Source organism: Lolium perenne, chromosome 6, assembly GCF_019359855.2.
Source record: "Lolium perenne isolate Kyuss_39 chromosome 6, Kyuss_2.0, whole genome shotgun sequence".
NCBI lineage: Eukaryota > Viridiplantae > Streptophyta > Magnoliopsida > Poales > Poaceae > Lolium > Lolium perenne.
Window position 1 is genome coordinate 158,549,778 of NC_067249.2, and position 18,367 is coordinate 158,568,144.

At 42.2% G+C, this 18,367-nt stretch overlaps 1 protein-coding gene and 6 non-coding genes across 7 annotated transcripts; all 7 read left to right on the forward strand.

Moving 5' to 3' along the window:
• Window positions 1-614: 614 nt before the first annotated feature.
• LOC139832543 (uncharacterized) lies at window positions 615-1,109 on the forward strand. The gene has a single exon (XM_071822325.1). The coding sequence runs from the start codon at window positions 615-617 to the stop codon at window positions 1,107-1,109; it is 495 nt and encodes a 164-aa protein (XP_071678426.1).
• Window positions 1,110-13,649: 12,540 nt separating this feature from the next.
• On the forward strand, window positions 13,650-13,743 carry LOC127310923 (small nucleolar RNA SNORD25). The gene has a single exon (XR_007857429.1). It is a non-coding gene; the product is annotated as a small nucleolar RNA SNORD25 (small nucleolar RNA).
• Window positions 13,744-13,818: 75 nt separating this feature from the next.
• On the forward strand, window positions 13,819-13,968 carry LOC127311067 (small nucleolar RNA snoR136). The gene has a single exon (XR_007857558.1). It is a non-coding gene; the product is annotated as a small nucleolar RNA snoR136 (small nucleolar RNA).
• Window positions 13,969-15,118: 1,150 nt separating this feature from the next.
• On the forward strand, window positions 15,119-15,214 carry LOC127310922 (small nucleolar RNA SNORD25). The gene has a single exon (XR_007857428.1). It is a non-coding gene; the product is annotated as a small nucleolar RNA SNORD25 (small nucleolar RNA).
• Window positions 15,215-17,071: 1,857 nt separating this feature from the next.
• On the forward strand, window positions 17,072-17,178 carry LOC127310924 (small nucleolar RNA SNORD25). Its single transcript, XR_007857430.1, has one exon. It is a non-coding gene; the product is annotated as a small nucleolar RNA SNORD25 (small nucleolar RNA).
• A 776-nt stretch (window positions 17,179-17,954) lies between these two features.
• LOC127311035 (small nucleolar RNA snoR31) lies at window positions 17,955-18,048 on the forward strand. Its single transcript, XR_007857528.1, has one exon. It is a non-coding gene; the product is annotated as a small nucleolar RNA snoR31 (small nucleolar RNA).
• A 242-nt stretch (window positions 18,049-18,290) lies between these two features.
• Window positions 18,291-18,367, forward strand: LOC127311030 (small nucleolar RNA snoR77Y). Its single transcript, XR_007857523.1, has one exon. It is a non-coding gene; the product is annotated as a small nucleolar RNA snoR77Y (small nucleolar RNA).

Below are 18,367 nucleotides of genomic sequence, written 5' to 3' on the forward strand. Positions count from 1 at the left end.
AGTCAAGCTGGTAGTTGGAGACTTAGTTCTCAATGTTATTAGCGCTTATGCCCCGCAAATAGACCACAATGAGAACACCAAGAGGGAGTTCCGGGAAGGCCTAGAGGACTTGGTTAGGGGTGTACCTAGTGGCAAAAAGCTCTTCATAGGAGGATACCTTAATGGCCACGTGGGTACATCTAACATAGGTTTTGAAGGGGTGCATGGGGCTTTGGCTATGGCATCAAGAATCAAGAAGGGGAAGATGTCCTAAGCTTTGATTTAGCGTACGACATGATCGTAGCTAACACCCTCTTTAAAAAGAGAGAATCTCATCTAGTGACTTTTAGTAGTGGCCACCACAGTAGCTAGATTGACTTCATCCTCTCAAGGAGAGAAGACTGGAGTGCGTGCCTATATTGTAAGGGGATACCTGGAGAGAGTGTTGTCCATCAGCATAAGCTTGTGGTGGCTGACTTCCGCTTTCGACTTCGTGTCCAGCGGGATAAGCGTGCGAAAGTCGCTAGAACAAAGTGGTGGAAGCTCAAGGGGGGGTAGCCCAGACGTTCAAGGAGAGGGTCATTAAGGAGGGCCCTTGGGAGGAAGGAGATGATGCGGACAATATGTGGATGAAGATGGCAACCTGTATTCGTAAGGTGGCCTCATATGAGTTTGGAGAGTTCAGGGGAAGTAGAAGTGAAGTTAGGGATACCTGGTGGTGGAACACTGATGTCCAAAAGGCTATTAAGGAGAAGAAGGATTGTTTCAGACGCATGTACCTAGATAGGAGTGCAGACAACATGGAAAAGTACAAGATGGCAAAGAAGGCCGCGAAGCAAGCTGTGAGTGAAGCAAGGGGTCAAGCGTATGAGGACCTCTACCAGCGATTAGGCACGAAGGAAGGCGAAAATGAGATCTATAGGATGGCCAAGATCCGAGAGAGGAAGACGAGGGATGTTGACCAAGTCAAATGCATCAAGGACGAAGCAGACCAGCTCCTGGTGAAAGAGAAGGAGATTAAGCATAGATGGCGGGAGTACTTCGACGGGTTGTTCAATGTGGAGACTGAGAGCTCTACCATTGAACTGGACAACTCCTTTGATGATACCAGTAGGCGTTTTGTGCGGTGAATCTAGGAGTCTGAGTTCAAGGCGGTGTTGAAAAGGATGAAGGGAGGCAAGGCAATGTGCCCTGATTGTATCCCCATTGAGGTGTGGAGAGGCCTCAGAGACATAGCGATATTATGGCTAACTAAGCTTTTCAACTCCATTTTTCGGGCAAACAAGATGCCAGAAGAATGGAAACGCAGTATATTAGTACCAATCCTCAAGAATAAAGGGGATGTTCAGAGTTGTACTAACTACCGTGGAATTAAGCTTATGAGCCATACAATGAAGCTATGGGAGAGAGTCATTGAGCACCGTTTAAGATGAATGACAGGCGTGACCAAAAATCAGTTTGGTTTCATGCCTGGGAGGTCGACCATGGAAGCCATCTTGTTGGTACAACAACTCATGGAGAGATACAAGGAGCAAAAGAAGGACCTGCATATGGTGTTCATTAACTTGGAAAGACCTACGATAAGATACCACAACACGTCATGTGGTGGGCCTTAGAGAAACACAAAGTCCCAGCAAAGTAAATTACCATCATCAAGGACATGTACGATAATGCTGTGATAAGCGTTCGAACAAGAGATGGCGATATCGATGACTTCCCGATTAAAATAGGACTACACTAGGGATCAGCTTTGAGCCCTTGATACGTCTCAAACGTATCTATAATTTCTTATGTTCCATGCTACTTTTATGATGATACTTGCATGTTTTATACACATTATATGTCATTATTATGCATTTTCCGGCACTAACCTATTGACGAAATGCCGAAGAGCCAGTTGCTGTTTTCTGCTGTTTTTGGTTTCAGAAATCCTAGTAAGGAAATATTGTCGGAATTGGACGAAATCAACGCCCAGGGGCTTATTTTTCCACGAAGCTTCCAGAAGACCGAGGGAGAAACGAAGTGGGGCCACGGGGCGCCGCCACACTAGGGCGGCGCGGCCTAAGGGGGGCCCGCGCGGCCCTAGCGTGTGGGGCCCCCGTGACTCCTCTGACTCCGCCCTTCCGCCTACTTAAAGCCTTCGTCGCGAAAACCCCAGTACCGAGAGCCACGATACGGAAAACCTTCCAGAGACGCCGCCGCCGCCAATCCCATCTCGGGGGATTCAGGAGATCGCCTCCGGCACCCTGCCGGAGAGGGGAATCATCTCCCGGAGGTCTCTTCATCGTCATGATCGCCTCCGGATCGATGTGTGAGTAGTCCACCCCTGGACTATGGGTCCATAGAAGTAGCTAGATGGTTGTCTTCTCCTCATTGTGCTATCATGTTAGATCTTGTGAGCTGCCTATCATGATCAAGATCATCTATTTGTAATGCTACATGTTGTGTTTGTTGGGATCCGATGAATATTGAATACTATGTCAAGTTGATTATCAATCTATCATATATGTCGTTTATGTTCTTGCATGCTCTCCGTTGCTAGTAGAGGCTCTGGCCAAGTTGATACTTGTGACTCCAAGAGGGAGTATTTATGCTCGATAGTGGGTTCATGCCTCCATTGAATCCGGGACAGTGACAGAAAGTTCTAAGGTTGTGGATGTGCTGTTGCCACTAGGGATAAAACATCGATGCTTTGTCTAAGGATATTTGTGTTGATTACATTACGCACCATACTTAATGCAATTGTCTGTTGTTTGCAACTTAATACTGGAAGGGGTTCGGATGATAACCTGAAAGTGGACTTTTTAGGCATAGATGCATGCTGCATAGCGGTCTATGTACTTTGTCGTAATGCCCTGATTAAATCTCATAGTAGTCATCGTGATATGTATGTGCATTGTTATGCCCTCTCTATTTGTCAATTGCCCAACTGTAATTTGTTCACCCAACATGCTATTTATCTTATGGGAGAGACACCACTAGTGAACTGTGGACCCCGGTCCATTCTTTACATCTGAAATACAATTTACTGCAATTGTTCTTTACTGTTCTTCGCAAACAAACATCATCATTCACACTATACATCTAATCCTTTGTTTACAGCAAGCCGGTGAGATTGACAACCTCACTGTTACATTGGGGCAAAGTACTTTGATTGTGTTGTGCAGGTTCCACGTTGGCGCCAGAATCCCTGGTGTTACGCCGCACTACACTCCGTCACCAACAACCTTCACGTGTTCCTTGACTCCTACTGGTTCGATAACCTTGGTTTCATACTGATGGAAAACTCGCTGATGTACGCATCACACCTTCCTCTTGGGGTTCCCAACGGACGTGTGTCAACTGCACGCCAGCAAGGATTTTTCCGGCGCCGTTGCCGGGGAGATCAAGACACGCTGCAAGGGGAGTCTCCCACATCCAATCTCTTTACTTTGTTTTTGTCTTGCTTTACTTTATTTTATTTACTGCTTTGTTTGCTCTCTATATCAAAAACACAAAAAAATTAGTTGCTAGTTTTACTTTATTTACTGTCTTGTTCTCCATATCAAAAACACAAAAAAATTAGTTACTTGCATTTACTTTACTTAGTTTGCTTTATTTACTACTGCTAAAATGGGTACTGTTGAGAATAATAAGTTGTGTGATTTCACTAGCACAAATAATAATGATTTCTTATGCACACCTATTGCTCCACCTGCTACTACAGCAGAATTCTTTGAAATTAAACCTGCTTTACTAAACCTTGTTATGAGAGCGCAATTTTCTAGTGTTAGTTCTGATGATGCTGCTGCCCATCTTAATAATTTTGTTGAACTTTGTGAAATGCAAAAGTATAAGGATGTAGATGGTGACATTATAAAATTGAAATTGTTTCCTTTCTCCTTAAGAGGAAGAGCTAAAGATTGGTTGCTATCTTTGCCTAAAAATAGTATTGATTCATGGACTAAATGTAAGGATGCTTTTATTGGTAGATATTATCCTCCTGCTAAAATTATATCTTTGAGAAGTAGCATAATGAATTTCAAGCAATTAGATAATGAACATGTTGCTCAAGCATGGGAGAGAATGAAATCTTTGGTGAAGAATTGCCCTACCTATGGACTAACTACTTGGATGATCATCCAAACCTTTTCTGCACGACTGAATTTTTCTTCGCGGAACCTATTGGATTCAGCTGCTGGAGGTACCTTTATGTCCATCACTTTGGGGGCGGCAACAAAGCTTCTTGATAATATGATGATAAATTACTCTGAATGGCACACGGAAAGAGCTCCACAAGGTAAGAAGGTAAATTCTGTTGAAGAAACCTCCTCCTTGAGTGATAAGATTGATGCTATTATGTCTATGCTTGTGAATGGTAGATCTAATGTTGATCCTAATAATGTTCCTTTAGCTTCATTGGTTGCCCAAGAAGAACATGTTGATGTGAATTTCATTAAAAGTAATAATTTCAACAACAATGCTTATAGGAATAATTCTGGTAACAACTATAGGCCATATCCTTCTGCTAATGGTAATGGTAATGGTAATTCTTATGAGAATTCTTACAACAATAATAGGAATGTACCCCCTGGTCTTGAAGCCATGCTTAAAGAATTTATTAGTACACAAACTGCTTTTAACAAATCTGTTGAAGAAAAGCTTGATAAAATTGATATTCTTGCTTCTAAGGTTGATAGACTTGCCTCTGATGTTGATCTTTTAAAGTTGAAAGTTATGCCTAATAAGGATAATGATAATAAAATTGTTACTACAGCAAATGCCATCCAAGTTCGAATTCATGAAAATATTAGATTGATGGCTGAATTGCATGCTAGGTGGGAAAGAGAAGAAGACGAAAAACTAGCTAAAGAGAATAATGTAGCTAAAGTTTGGACTATTACCACCACTAGTAATGATAATGCTTCACATATTTCTACACCCCCTACTATCAATGGTAAAATAATTGGTGTTGGCAATGTTACTACTCCTAGTGCAAAGCGTGCAAAATTGCCTGAAACTGCTAAAACTGCTGAAACCGTTTGTGATAAAACTGCTAAAAATTTTCAAAATGTTGGGGACAATGATTCCATTGCTGTAGATCATAATGGTTTAGATTTTGATGATTGTCACATCTCTGAAGTTATAAAGTTCTTACAAAAACTTGCTAAAAGTCCCAATGCTAGTGCTATTAATTTGACCTTTACAAAACATATTACAAATGCTCTCATAAAAGCTAGAGAAGAGAAACTAAAACTTGAAACCTCTATTCCTAGGAAGTTGGAAGATGGTTGAGAGCTCATCATTAAGATGAGGGTCAATGATTTTGATTGTAATGCTTTATGTGATCTTGGTGCAAGTATTTCTGTTATGCCTAAGAAAATCTATGATATGCTTGACTTGCCACCATTGAAAAATTGTTATTTGGATGTTAATCTTGTTGATAATGCTATAAAGAAACCTTTGGGGAGGATTGATAATGTTCGCATTATGGTTAACAATAACCTTGTCCCCGTTGATTTTGTTGTCTTGGATATTGAATGCAATGCATCTTGTCCCATTATATTGGGAAGACCTTTTCTTCGAACTGTTGGTGCTACTATTGATATGAAGGAAGGTAATATTAAATATCAATTTCCTCTCAAGAAAGGTATGGAACACTTCCCTAGAAAGAGAATGAAGTTACCTTATGATTCTATTATTAGAACAAATTATGATGTTGATGCTTCGTCTCCTGACAATACTTGATTCACACTTTCTGCGCCTAGCTGAAAGGCGTTAAAGAAAAGCGCTTATGGGAGACAACCAATTATTTTACTTCTGCACTTTTGTTTTATATTTGAGTCTTGGAAGTTGTTACTACTGTAGCAACCTCTCCTTATCTTTATTTTATTGCATTGTTGTGCCAAGTAAAGTCTTTGATAGTAAAGTCAATACTAGATTTAGATTACTGCGCAGGGACAGATTTCTTGCTGTCACGAAATTGAGCCGCCCCGTCTGTATAAAATTTAGAAAAATCTGCCAATTTACGTGCGTGATCCTCAGATATGTACGCAACTTTCATTAAATTTGGGCATTTTCATCTGAGCAAGTTCAGTGCCTCTAAAAAATTCATCTTTACGGACTGTTCTGTTTTGACAGATTTTGCCTTTTATTTCGCATTGCTTGTTTTGCTATGTTGGATGGATTTCTTTGTTCCATTAACTTTCAGTAGCTTTGTGCAATGTCCAGAAGTGTTAAGAATGATTAAGTCACCTCTGAATATATGAATTTTCAATTATGCACTAACCCTCTAATGAGATTGTTTTGAGTTTGGTGTGGAGGAAGTTGTCAAGGGTCAAGAGAGGAGGATGATACAATATGATCAAGAAGAGTGAAAAGTCTAAGCTTGGGATGCCCCCGTGGTTCATCCCTGCATATTTTAAGAAGACTCAACCATCTAAGCTTGGGGATGCCCAAGGCATCCCTTCTTCATCGACAACTTATCAGGTCACCTCTAGTGAAACTATATTTTTATTCCGTCACATCTTATGTGCTTTACTTGGAGCGTCTGTTTGTTTTTATTTTTTGTTTTTGTTTGAATAAAATCGGATCCTAGCATTCTTTGTTTGGGAGAGAGACACGCTCCGCTGTTTCGTATGAACACATATGTTCTTAGCTTTATTCTTAATGTTCATTGCGAAGGTTGAACTACTTCGTTCATTGTTATATGGTTGGAAACGGAAAATATTGCATGTGGTAATTGGTATAATGTCTTGAATAATTTGACACTTGGCAATTGTTGTGCTCATATAGATCATATTTAAGCTCTTGCATCATGTACTTTGCACCCATTAATGAATAACTACATAGAGCTTGTTAAAATTTGGTTTGCATGATTGGTTTCTCTAGAGTCTAGATATTTTCTGGTTAAGGTGTTTGAACAACAAGGAGACAATGTAAAGTCTTATAATACTTACAATATGTTCATATGTGAGCTTTGCTGCACCTTTTATACTTGAGTTTGCTTCAAACAACCTTGCTAGCCTATCCTTGTATTGAGAGAAATTCTTCTCATGCATCCAGATCCTTGAGCCAAAAACCATGCCATTTGTGTCCACCATACCTACCTACTACATGGTATTTCTCTGCCATTCCAAAGTACATTACTTGAGTGCTACCTTTAAAAATTCTATCCTTTGTCTTTACAATATATAGCTCATGGGAAAATAGCCTTAAAAACTATTGTGGTGAAGAATATGTACGTATGTGTCTTATTTCTTAATAAGTTGCTTGTTGAGCGGTAACCATGTTTCTGGGGACGCCATCAACTTTTACACCTTTGTTGAATATCATGTGAGTTGCTATGCATGTTCGTCTTGTCTGAAGTAAGGGGGATTTTCATGATCAAATGGTTTAAGTATGTGATACGCGTACAGCACGCGTCCGTTGGGAACCCCAAGAGGAAGGTGTGATGCGTACAGCGGCAAGTTTTCCCTCAGAAAGAAACCAAGGTTTATCGAACCAGGAGGAGCCAAGAAGCACGTTGAAGGTTGATGGCGGCGGGATGTAGTGCGGCACAACACCAGGGATTCCGGCGCCAACGTGGAACCTGCACAACACAACCAAAGTACTTTGCCCCAACGAAACAGTGAGGTTGTCAATCTCACCGGCTTGCTGTAACAAAGGATTAGATGTATAGTGTGGATGATGATTGTTTGCAGAAAACAGTAAAACAAGTATTGCAGTAGATTGTATTCAATGTAAAAGAATGGACCGGGGTCCACAGTTCACTAGAGGTGTCTCTCCCATTAGATAAATAGCATGTTGGGTGAACAAATTACAGTCAGGCAATTGACAAATAGAGAGGGCATGACCATGCACATACATGATATGATGAGTATAGTGAGATTTAATTGGGCATTACGACAAAGTACATAGACCGCTATCCAGCATGCATCTATGCCTAAAAAGTCGACCTTCAGGTTATCATCCGAACCCCTTCCAGTATTAAGTTGTAAACAACAGACAATTGCATTAAGTATGGTGCGTAATGTAATCAATAACTACATCCTTAGACATAGCATCAATGTTTTATCCCTAGTGGCAACAGCACATCCACAAAATTAGAACTTTTACATCCGTCCCATTTAATGGAGGCATGAACCCACTATCGAGCATAAATACTCCCTCTTGGAGTTAAGAGCAAAAACTTGGCCAGAGCCTCTACTAATAACGGAGAGCATGCAAGATCATAAACAACACATAGGTAATAGATTGATAATCAACATAACATAGTATTCTCTATCCATCGGATCCCGACAAACACAACATATAGTATTACAGATAGATGATCTTGATCATGTTAGGCAGCTCACAAGATCAGACAATGAAGCACAATGAGGAGAAGACGACCATCTAGCTACTGCTATGGACCCATAGTCCAGGAGTGAACTACTCACTCATCACTCCGGAGGCGACCATGGCGGTGAAGAGTCCTCCGGGAGATGATTCTCCTTCTCCGGCAGGGTGCCGGAGGCGATCTCTTGAATCCCCCGAGATGGGATTGGCGGCGGCGTCTCAGTAAGGTTTTCCGTATCGTGGCTCTCGGTACTGGGGGTTTCGCGACGGAGGCTTTAAGTAGGCGGAAGGGCAACGCGGGGGGCCACACGAGGGCCCCACACACCAGGGCCGCGCGGCCAGGGTCCAGGCCGCGCCGCCCTGTGGTGTCGGCGCCTCATGGCCCCACTTCCTTTCCCCCTCGGTCTTTTGGAAGCTTCGTGCAAAAATAGGCCCCTAGGCATTGATTTCATCCAATTCCGAGAATATTTCCTTACTAGGATTTCTGAAACCAAAAATAGCAGAAAACAGCAACTGGCTCTTCGGCATCTCGTTAATAGGTTAGTGCCGGAAAATACATAAATACGACATATAATGTGTATAAAACATGTAGATATCATCAATAATGTGGCATGGAACATAAGAAATTATCGATACGTCGGAGACGTATCAGTATGCATATTGTTAGAGAAGAACATTGGGTCGCTAACTAAAGCCATGATTCATGGTGGAAGTTTCAGTTTGGACAATCAATCCTCAATCTCTTATGAGAATTGTATCTGTTGTTGAATGCTTATGCATTAAAGAGGAGTCCATTATCTGTTGTCTATGTTGTCCCGGTATGGATGTCTAAGTTGAGAATAATCAAAAGCGAGAAATCCAATGCGAACTTTCTCCTTAGACCTTTGTACAGGCGGCATAGAGGTACCCCTTTGTGACACTTGGTTGAAACATATGCTATGCAATGATATTCCATGTTAATCCAAGCTAATTAGGACAAGGTGCGAGCACTATTGGTATACTATGCATGAGGCTTGCAACTTATAGGATATCTTATACATAACACATATGATTTATTACTACCGTTGACAAAATTGTTTCTATGTTTTCAAAATGAAAAGCTCTAGCATAAAAATAGTAATCCATGCTTCCCTCTGCGAAGGGCCAATCTTTTACTTTATTGTTGAGTCGGTTTACCTATTCCTTCTATCTTAGAAGCAAACACTTGTATCAACTGTGTGCATTGATTCTTACATGTTTACCTATTGCACTTGTTATATTACTTTGTGTTGACAATTATCCATGAGATAAATATGTTGAAGTTGAAATCAACCGCTGAAACTTATATCTTCCTTTGTGTTGCTTCAATGTCTTTACTAAGAATTTATTGCTTTATGAGTAACTCTTATGCAAGTCTTATTGATGCTTGTCTTGAAAGTAGTATTCATGAAAAGTCTTTGCTATATGATTCATTTGTTTACTCATTATCTTCATCATTGCTTCGAATCGCTGCATTCATCTCATATGCTTTACAATAGTATTGATCAAGATTATTATAGCATGTCACTTCAGAAATTATCTTTGTTATCGTTTACCTACTCGAGGGCGAGTAGGAACTAAGCTTGGGGATGCTTGATACGTCTCAAACGTATCTATAATTTCTTATGTTCCATGCTACTTTTATGATGATACTCGCATGTTTTATACACATTATATGTCATTATTATGCATTTTCCGGCACTAACCTATTGACGAGATGCCGAAGAGCCGATTCTTTGTTTTTCTGCTGTTTTTGGTTTCAGAAATCCTAGTAAGGAAATATTCTCGGAATTGGACGAAATCAACGCCCAGGGGCTTATTTTTCCACGAAGCTTCCAGAAGACCGAGGGAGAAACGAAGTGGGGCCACGGGGCGCCGCCACACTAGGGCGGCGCGGCCTAAGGGGGCCCCGCGCGGCCCTAGCATGTGGGGCCCTCGTGACTCCTCTGACTCCGCCCTTCCGCCTACTTAAAGCCTTCGTCGCGAAAACCCCAGTACCGAGAGCCACGATACGGAAAACCTTCCAGAGACGCCGCCGCCACCAATCCCATCTCGGGGGATTCAGGAGATCGCCTCCGGCACCCTGCCGGAGAGGGGAATCATCTCCCGGAGGTCTCTTCATCGCCATGATCGCCTCCGGATCGATGTGTGAGTAGTCCACCCCTGGACTATGGGTCTATAGAAGTAGCTAGATGGTTGTCTTCTCCTCATTGTGCTATCATGTTAGATCTTGTGAGCTGCCTATCATGATCAAGATCATCTATTTGTAATGCTACATGTTGTGTTTGTTGGGATCCGATGAATATTGAATACTATGTCAAGTTGATTATCAATCTATCATATATGTCGTTTATGTTCTTGCATGCTCTCCGTTGCTAGTAGAGGCTCTGGCCAAGTTGATACTTGTGACTCCAAGAGGGAGTATTTATGCTCGATAGTGGGTTCATGCCTCCATTGAATCTGGGACAGTGACAGAAAGTTCTACGGTTGTGGATGTGTTGTTGCCACTAGGGATAAAACATCGATGCTTTGTCTAAGGATATTTGTGTTGGTTACATTACACACCATACTTAATGCAATTGTCTATTGTTTGCAACTTAATACTGGAAGGGGTTCGGATGATAACCTGAAAGTGGACTTTTTAGGCATAGATGCATGCTGCATAGCGATCTATGTACTTTGTCGTAATGCCCTGATTAAATCTCATAGTAGTCATCGTGATATGTATGTGCATTGTTATGCCCTCTCTATTTGTCAATTGCCCAACTGTAATTTGTTCACCCAACATGCTATTTATCTTATGGGAGAGACACCACTAGTGAACTGTGGACCCCGGTCCATTCTTTACATCTGAAATACAATTTACTGCAATTTTTCTTTACTGTTCTTCGCAAACAAACATCATCATCCACACTATACATCTAATCCTTTGTTTACAGCAAGCCAGTGAGATTGACAACCTCACTGTTACGTTGGGGCAAAGTACTTTAATTGTGTTGTGCAGGTTCCACGTTGGCGCCGGAATCCCTGGTGTTGCGCCGCACTACACTCCGTCACCAACAACCTTCACGTGTTCCTTGACTCCTACTGGTTCGATAACCTTGGTTTCATACTGAGGGAAAACCTCGCTGCTGTACGCATCACACCTTCCTCTTGGGGTTCCCAACGGACGTGTGTCAACTGCACGCCAGCAGTCCTCATCTATTTGATTTGGTGATGGATGAGGTCACAAGGGATATACAAGGATATATCCCATGTTGTATGCTCTTTGCGGATGATGTGGTCCTAATCGATGATAGTCGAACGGAGGTCAATAGGAAGTTGGAACTATGGAGACAAACCTTGGAATCGAAAGGTTTTAGACTTAGTAGAACTAAAACGGAGTACATGATGTGCGGTTTTAGTACTACTAGGCACGAGGAGGAGGAGGTTAGCCTGGATGGGCAGGTGGTGCCTCAGAAAGACACTTTTCGATACTTGGGATCAATCCTGCACAAGGATGGAGATATTGATGAAGATTTGAACCACCGGATCAAAGCCGAATGGATGAGGTGGCACCAAGTTTCTGACATTCTTTGTGATAAGAGAGTGCCACAAAAGCTAAAAGGCAAGTTCTATAGGACGGCGGTTCGACCCACAATGTTGTATGACGCTGAGTGTTGGCCGACTAAAAGGCGGCATGTTCAACAGTTAGGTGTGGCGGAGATGCGCATGTTGAGATGGGGTGTGGCCACACGAGGAAGGACCGAGTCCGAAATGATGATATACGAGATAGAGTTGTGGTAGCACCGATTGCATAGAAGCTTGTCCAACATCGTCTAAGATGGCTTGGGCATATTTAGCGCAGGCCTCCAGAAACTCCAGTGCATAGTGGACGGCTAAAGCGTGCTAATAATATCAAGAGATGACGGGATAGACCACACTTGACATGGGAGGAGTCCGTAAAGAGAAATCTAAAGGATTGACGTATCACCAAAGAACTAGCCATGGAAAGAGCCGCATGGAAGCTTGCTATCCATGTGCCAGAACCATGAATTGGTTACAAGATCTTATGAGTTTCACCTCTAGCCTACCCTAACTTATTTGGAAATAAAAGCTTTGTTATTGTTATTGTTGTTGTTTTTTTTTGCGAAACACAGTACAATCAAAGACTCTCATACATACGCGCACACACTCACCCCTATGAACGCACACACGCACACCCTACCCCTATGAGCACCTCCAAGAGACTGCGTCGAAGAACTGATCCGGCGGGTCTTGAGATTGACGAAGTCACCACAGACGCCTCGCTGTCGATGGGAACGTCGCCTCCCACTGAAGAATATTCCGCCTTTATGAGACACCAAAGTGTCAAATCTGGGATTTGAACTCTGTTGGGCTTGGGGTGCCACTGCCCTCCTAACCATCCAACCACAGGTTGGTTCTCTTAAAGATGCTCATAGAGATAGAGCATGTATACAAACATTCATTAAAATCAGTGACTAAGCGTTTGTGTCTGTTTCACAAAAAAAAACATTAAAGGACTAAATAAATAGCTCTGAAGGTGGAGATGCAGGGTGCAATGTGCGACGGGATGCGTGACGGATTTTCTCGTTACTAGTTTTTTTTTTGCGAAACTCAGTATAGACGTAGCACAGTCCATTCGTGATTGCTCCTTGAGATCTGCAACAAAAGAAATAGCACAAAATCTGGCGAAATATTCTGGAAGACGCCCAGAACGACCTTTTGTTTTTACAGCCACTATCCTTTTTCTTACCCTTGAGTTTTTTCTGAGCATATTTACCCTTGAGGTGGGATCTTTTTCACATGAAACGTTCAGTTAAGAGGCCCGCGATTTGTTTCCGTACCTGAAGTTCTCGGCCCATCACAGCACGCTAGCCCATTAGGGTTTGATGCGCCAAGACAGGAACCCGCGTCGGCTATAAATTGCTCTCGCCTCCCCGTCCTCTTACCTCATCGCAGCCGCCGCCTCCTTTCGTTCGTACTTTCCAGACGGAAGATTTGTTTCAACTTGCTCGTTTCTTGTTTCTCCGCGAATCTTGTTTCCGTTGATCTGATTTTACCTCGTTCTCCGCCATCTATCTATTCTTGATCCATGATTTGTTTGTGCTTCATCATCTGGTCATTGGGATGATCAGTCTCTCGAGGCTGATCGGTTCCCTATAGACTCGTTCCCTTGAAGCAACATCATCCCGTTGTATCTCGAGTTCGCCCCTCTAGTGTGCCCTGCGAGTTCCTCTCGCAGGGCGCCGGCGGCTCTTACATACATTTACATCATATAAAGGATGCATTTTTTGTCCTACGGTGTCTCTGTTTTGATACGTTTGATTTCTGACAACCGTGATGAGCCAATTTTACAGTTACAGACCTGTAATGACTCCTGCGGAAATGATCGCATGGTTTAAGAACATAAGGGACTGAGTTGTCTTGTGAAATCTAGATTCGTATACTGGATCTTGGCTGTTATTAGTTTTATACTAGATAATAGCCGATTTTGTATGATCTGCTTCTCTTAAAAGTATTCGTATTCATGCCTGTGAACTCACTTTATGGTTCTTGGGCATTGACAAGACGGGAAGCAGAAAGCAATTGTTCCTCTCGCTATCCAGCGCGGAATTTCTTGATGCATCTGGACGTCGAGGAACGACAATTTGTTTGATGAATTTGAACCATTTTATATCGATTTTGCATCCGAACATTGTGATTCCATCACTGGACACACTTTACATGGAATAAAATGATTGTGAAGGAGTAAAGGAAATAAAAAACAGAATAATAAAATTTGTTTGACAAACATCTTCTGCACGGTGGTATATCTGCTGCTATTCGAATCGAGTTTGATTTCAGAAGGTTAATATTACGGAGCCCTCATTCTCTAAGCTGAAGATTTGAAGCTTCAAACGTCAGCACTCTGGATCACGCTAATCTGTAATCCTCACCGTCGAGATGGCCCTGCACAGGCGTTGTTAAAGTAATCCCTGAGGGTTCTTCAGATTGACTGGCATTTCATCTGAGACATTTGTTAACAGTATAGTAAAATGATTACTTCCAAAATGCGTTTTTCCTCGTAGGCTTTAGAGCTAATCCTGTTAGGTCACATATTGATTAAAGTGAAACCTTTGTGAATCCATGAAAATTGAGACAAGGGAGTACTGTGTTTTGAATGGGGACAGTCGTTTTACCAGTGTTTTACTTGGTAGTTAATATCGCTTCGAATTTATTTAGCCCACGGCCCTAGCTCACCACCCTCCTCAGTTGGGCGTTTACCGACATATTTATGCCCCTGGGATCTTGATGCTTTAAAACACTGAATGCCCATGCCAGCACTAGCAATTGTTCCAAATATAATTGAAATTTTCAAAGTTGAAATTTCCCCATGCCCCTGTGATATTGATGCTGTAGAACACTTAAAGCCCAAGCCTACCTTAGCAATTGTTCCACTTGTTTACATTAAAAACAGCAGGGATTGTTCATAAGTGCTTGTCTCTTCAATCTTGATTTGCTTTGCTCTGTTTTTGTTTGTGCTTTGCCAAATGGTATCAACACGTGATTTACTCCATGTAAAAAATAACTCGTGAATTGTTCGTGCTTCGTCATCTGGTCATTGGGATGATCAGTCTCTTGAGGCTGATCGGTTCCCAATAGACTCGTTCCCTTGAAGCAACATCATCCCGTTGTATCCCGAGTTTGCTCCTCTTGTGTGCCCTACGAGTTCCTCTCGCAGGGCGCCGGCGGCTCTTACATACATTTACATATATATGCAGCATGGATCTTCTGTCTTGTTTAGATACGTTTGATTTCTGACAACCGTGATGAGCCAATTTTACAGTTACAGACCTGTAATGACTCCTGCGGAAATGATCGCATGGTTTAAGAACATCTAAGGGACTGAGTTGTATTATGAAATCTAGATTCGTTTTCGTTGCTATTTGTGTTGACGTAGCCTGCTGAAATCAGCGTCGGTCGGCCGACGTGGCCTGCTGAAATCGGTTGCTGTCCCGGCCGTTGGATCGCGATCTGGCGTCCACAAACAGCCACGCCAATGTTTGCATTTACCCCCTCAGGTTTTCTGAAAATCAACCCGCAGTCCAGGGCCAGTCTATTTACAACAAAAAAAACATGTGTTTGTAGCAACGCAAAAGTGGTTAACAACATTTTATTTATTACAGATTAGTTGACAACAAAAATCAAAAACTATATTTACAAAAATGACAAACGATTACAACAAAATAATCAATATGTTTACAACAACAAACTAGGAGCAAAAAACAATTTTTTGGGGTGTTTACAAATAGTCAGTTTCCATGCCATAAATATCTTTACACCAAATTAGTAACATATTTACAACAATAATTAACAATAAAAAACAACATTTTTTATATTTGGATGTTTACAATAATACTTAGCTTTCATACCAGGTCAGTAACATATTTACAACAAATAATTAGCAAACAAACCACAAAATAATTTAGGTGTTTACAACAATAATCCACAACAAATTTACAACAAAAAATTCCCATAGCATAAAATATATTTACAACAAATCTCCAAAATATTAACAACACTAGTTAACAGTAAAACCAACAAAAAAATTATTGGGGCCCCAACTGGATGGGGAGTAGATGGCGCACACGCCAGGAGGAGCAGCGGCGGCGCGCTCGTCGGGGGAGGAGCAACGGGGGAGGAGGAAGGGCGGGGCGCTCGCTGAGGAGAAGCTACAGTGGCGCGCCCGCCGGGAGGAGGAGGGGCGGGGCGCTCGCCGGGGTGAAGCTGCAGCGGCGCGCTCGCCGGGAGGAGGCTGCAGTGGCGCGTCCGCTGGGAGGAGGAGGGGCGGGGCGCTCGCCGGGAGGAGCAGGGCGGAGCCACTCGAGGAGCTGGGCGGCGCGGGCGCGGCGCTCGCCGGGAGGAGCTGGCCGAGTGCTGGTCTGTCGGTGGTGGGAGGAGGAAGAGAACTTTGTGTGCCCAGGTGCAGTGGGACCCATCCACGTGCGGGGCGCGTCTCCACACAAGGAACGACCGATTTTCCTCGCACGATCGGTGGGTTGATGTAAAGCGTTTTCCTGAACTTTTTCCTTGTCAAAACAATTGCCTGTTAGTCCTTCACTTTGTCTGATTGTCGGTTACCTTGCCGCCGATTATTGGAATTACGTAGTTCATAGTTGATTTAAGATGGGATTGATCAATTTGGCTTGTTTCTCAAAAGATTCGCAGCTGCTGCTACCTAAATGCTTTCGCCCTGATAGGCTTGAGAGTTGATGCTGCGCAAAACATTTCCAGTTGCGCTGAAATAGTGTCCTTTCAGGCTTGACAGCAAATCATTTTAGTTCATTTTCTTTTAAATCTTATGCAATGTGACATTTTTATCATTTGTAGTTTTGAAAATATGGACGATTAATGCTTGTTTTACCAGTGCATGGGTTTAACTAATAGTGGGAATCAGTTTCACATACTCCTCTTCCTGCCTATCTTCAATCCTTATTTGCTTTGTTCTTATTTTTTGTCCGTGTTTTGCCAATCATTCTCAGCTGGTGAATTGGTTGTGCTTCGTCATCTGGTCACTGGGATGATTAGTCTCTAGTCTGATCAGTTCCCAATAGACTCTTCCCTTGAAGCAACATCGCCCCGTTGAATCCCAAGTTTGTACCTGTGTGCCCTCTGAGTCCTCTTAGGGCCCCGGCGGCTCTTGCATCCATTCATGTCATCTGTCATCGATGTTCTGTCCTACCTTTTTGGTTGTTTAGGCACGTAGATTTCTGGCAACCGTGGTGAGCCAATTTTACAGTTACAGACCTGTAATGACTCATGCAGATATGACTGCATGGTTTTAGAATGGTTTTAGAACATCTAAGGGACTGAGTTGTCTCTTGAAATCTAGATTTGTATTGTGCATCTTGCTGTTAGTAGTTTTATCATGTTGATCATATTGATGAGTACTTTATGCGACACCATGTAAATAGACATGAGGCAATATTGAGTTTGGAATGCAGATGCTATTGACGGTAAAACAATATTGCGTCAAGTTTCTTTATCTCTCGGCCCTGCCCACGCTCCTTTCAGATGAGGCCTGTGTTCACTGACTTAGTTTATGTTGAGGGGTTCTTATGCTTTAAAACATTGAAAGCCCAATCTACCCTAGCAACTGTTCCACATAACTGCATTTTTTAACCATGATGATAGTTCTCCTTATGAACATTCAAAACAGCAGGGAATGTTCAAAAGTGCTTTTTCCCTCTTCAATCTCGATTTGCTTTGCTTGTGTTTTTTCTTTGTGCTTTGGCATTCTGAGTTTGCCCCTGTCGTGTGCCCTCTCCAGTCTCTCTTTAGGGCACCTGCAGCTCTTGCATACATTCACATCATACATCATCGATCATCTGCATTACCTTTTCTCTTCTTTTTTTTTGAGTTGTTGATTTTTGACAACTGTGATGAGCAAATTTTACAGTTACAAACCTGTAGTTACTCCTGTGGAGATGATCCCATAGCTTAAATCCTTTTGACCCTGTTGAAGGCTCAACATGCACAATCTTGCACTTCAGAAACTGGGACATCTTCTTGTCAGAACAATAGGTTGGACTGTTGTGACTGATAGCTGCAATAATGCACTTGCTTATTTTTTATTTTTTTGTGTTTCATCTGTTTGGATAATGATGAGGTACTGATGCATAATCCAACACTTGATCCGAGGTTGGCTTCAGCCAGTCATATGATGTTTATCTATGCAACTGAATCCTCCAAGATCAGTTTTTTTTTTTCTTCTAGTATTAGGGGATGAAACGTTGAAACAATCGTGATACACTGTTAGACATAGTGCTATTTTCTCTCGAATGAGAAGCATGCATACCCCTGTATTTCATTGCTCTGCCTTAGGTTGTGTTTACCTCATAGTTGGGCAGTCAAGCAAGGCAGCCATCTGCAGCACACGTGGCTATGTCTTACAGTCAAGTTTTGTATATAAGTTTTATCAGTTCAATGCTGAGCCCTTGATGATTAGCTATATGTTGGAATTGCCGTCTGATTTTGAATGATGATTTACGCCTTTCTGTGGCTTATT

Bases quoted from the DNA above. Each gene is read 5' to 3' on its own strand.
- LOC139832543 (XM_071822325.1), top strand. From the start codon at position 615: ATGGCAACCTGTATTCGTAAGGTGGCCTCATATGAGTTTGGAGAGTTC.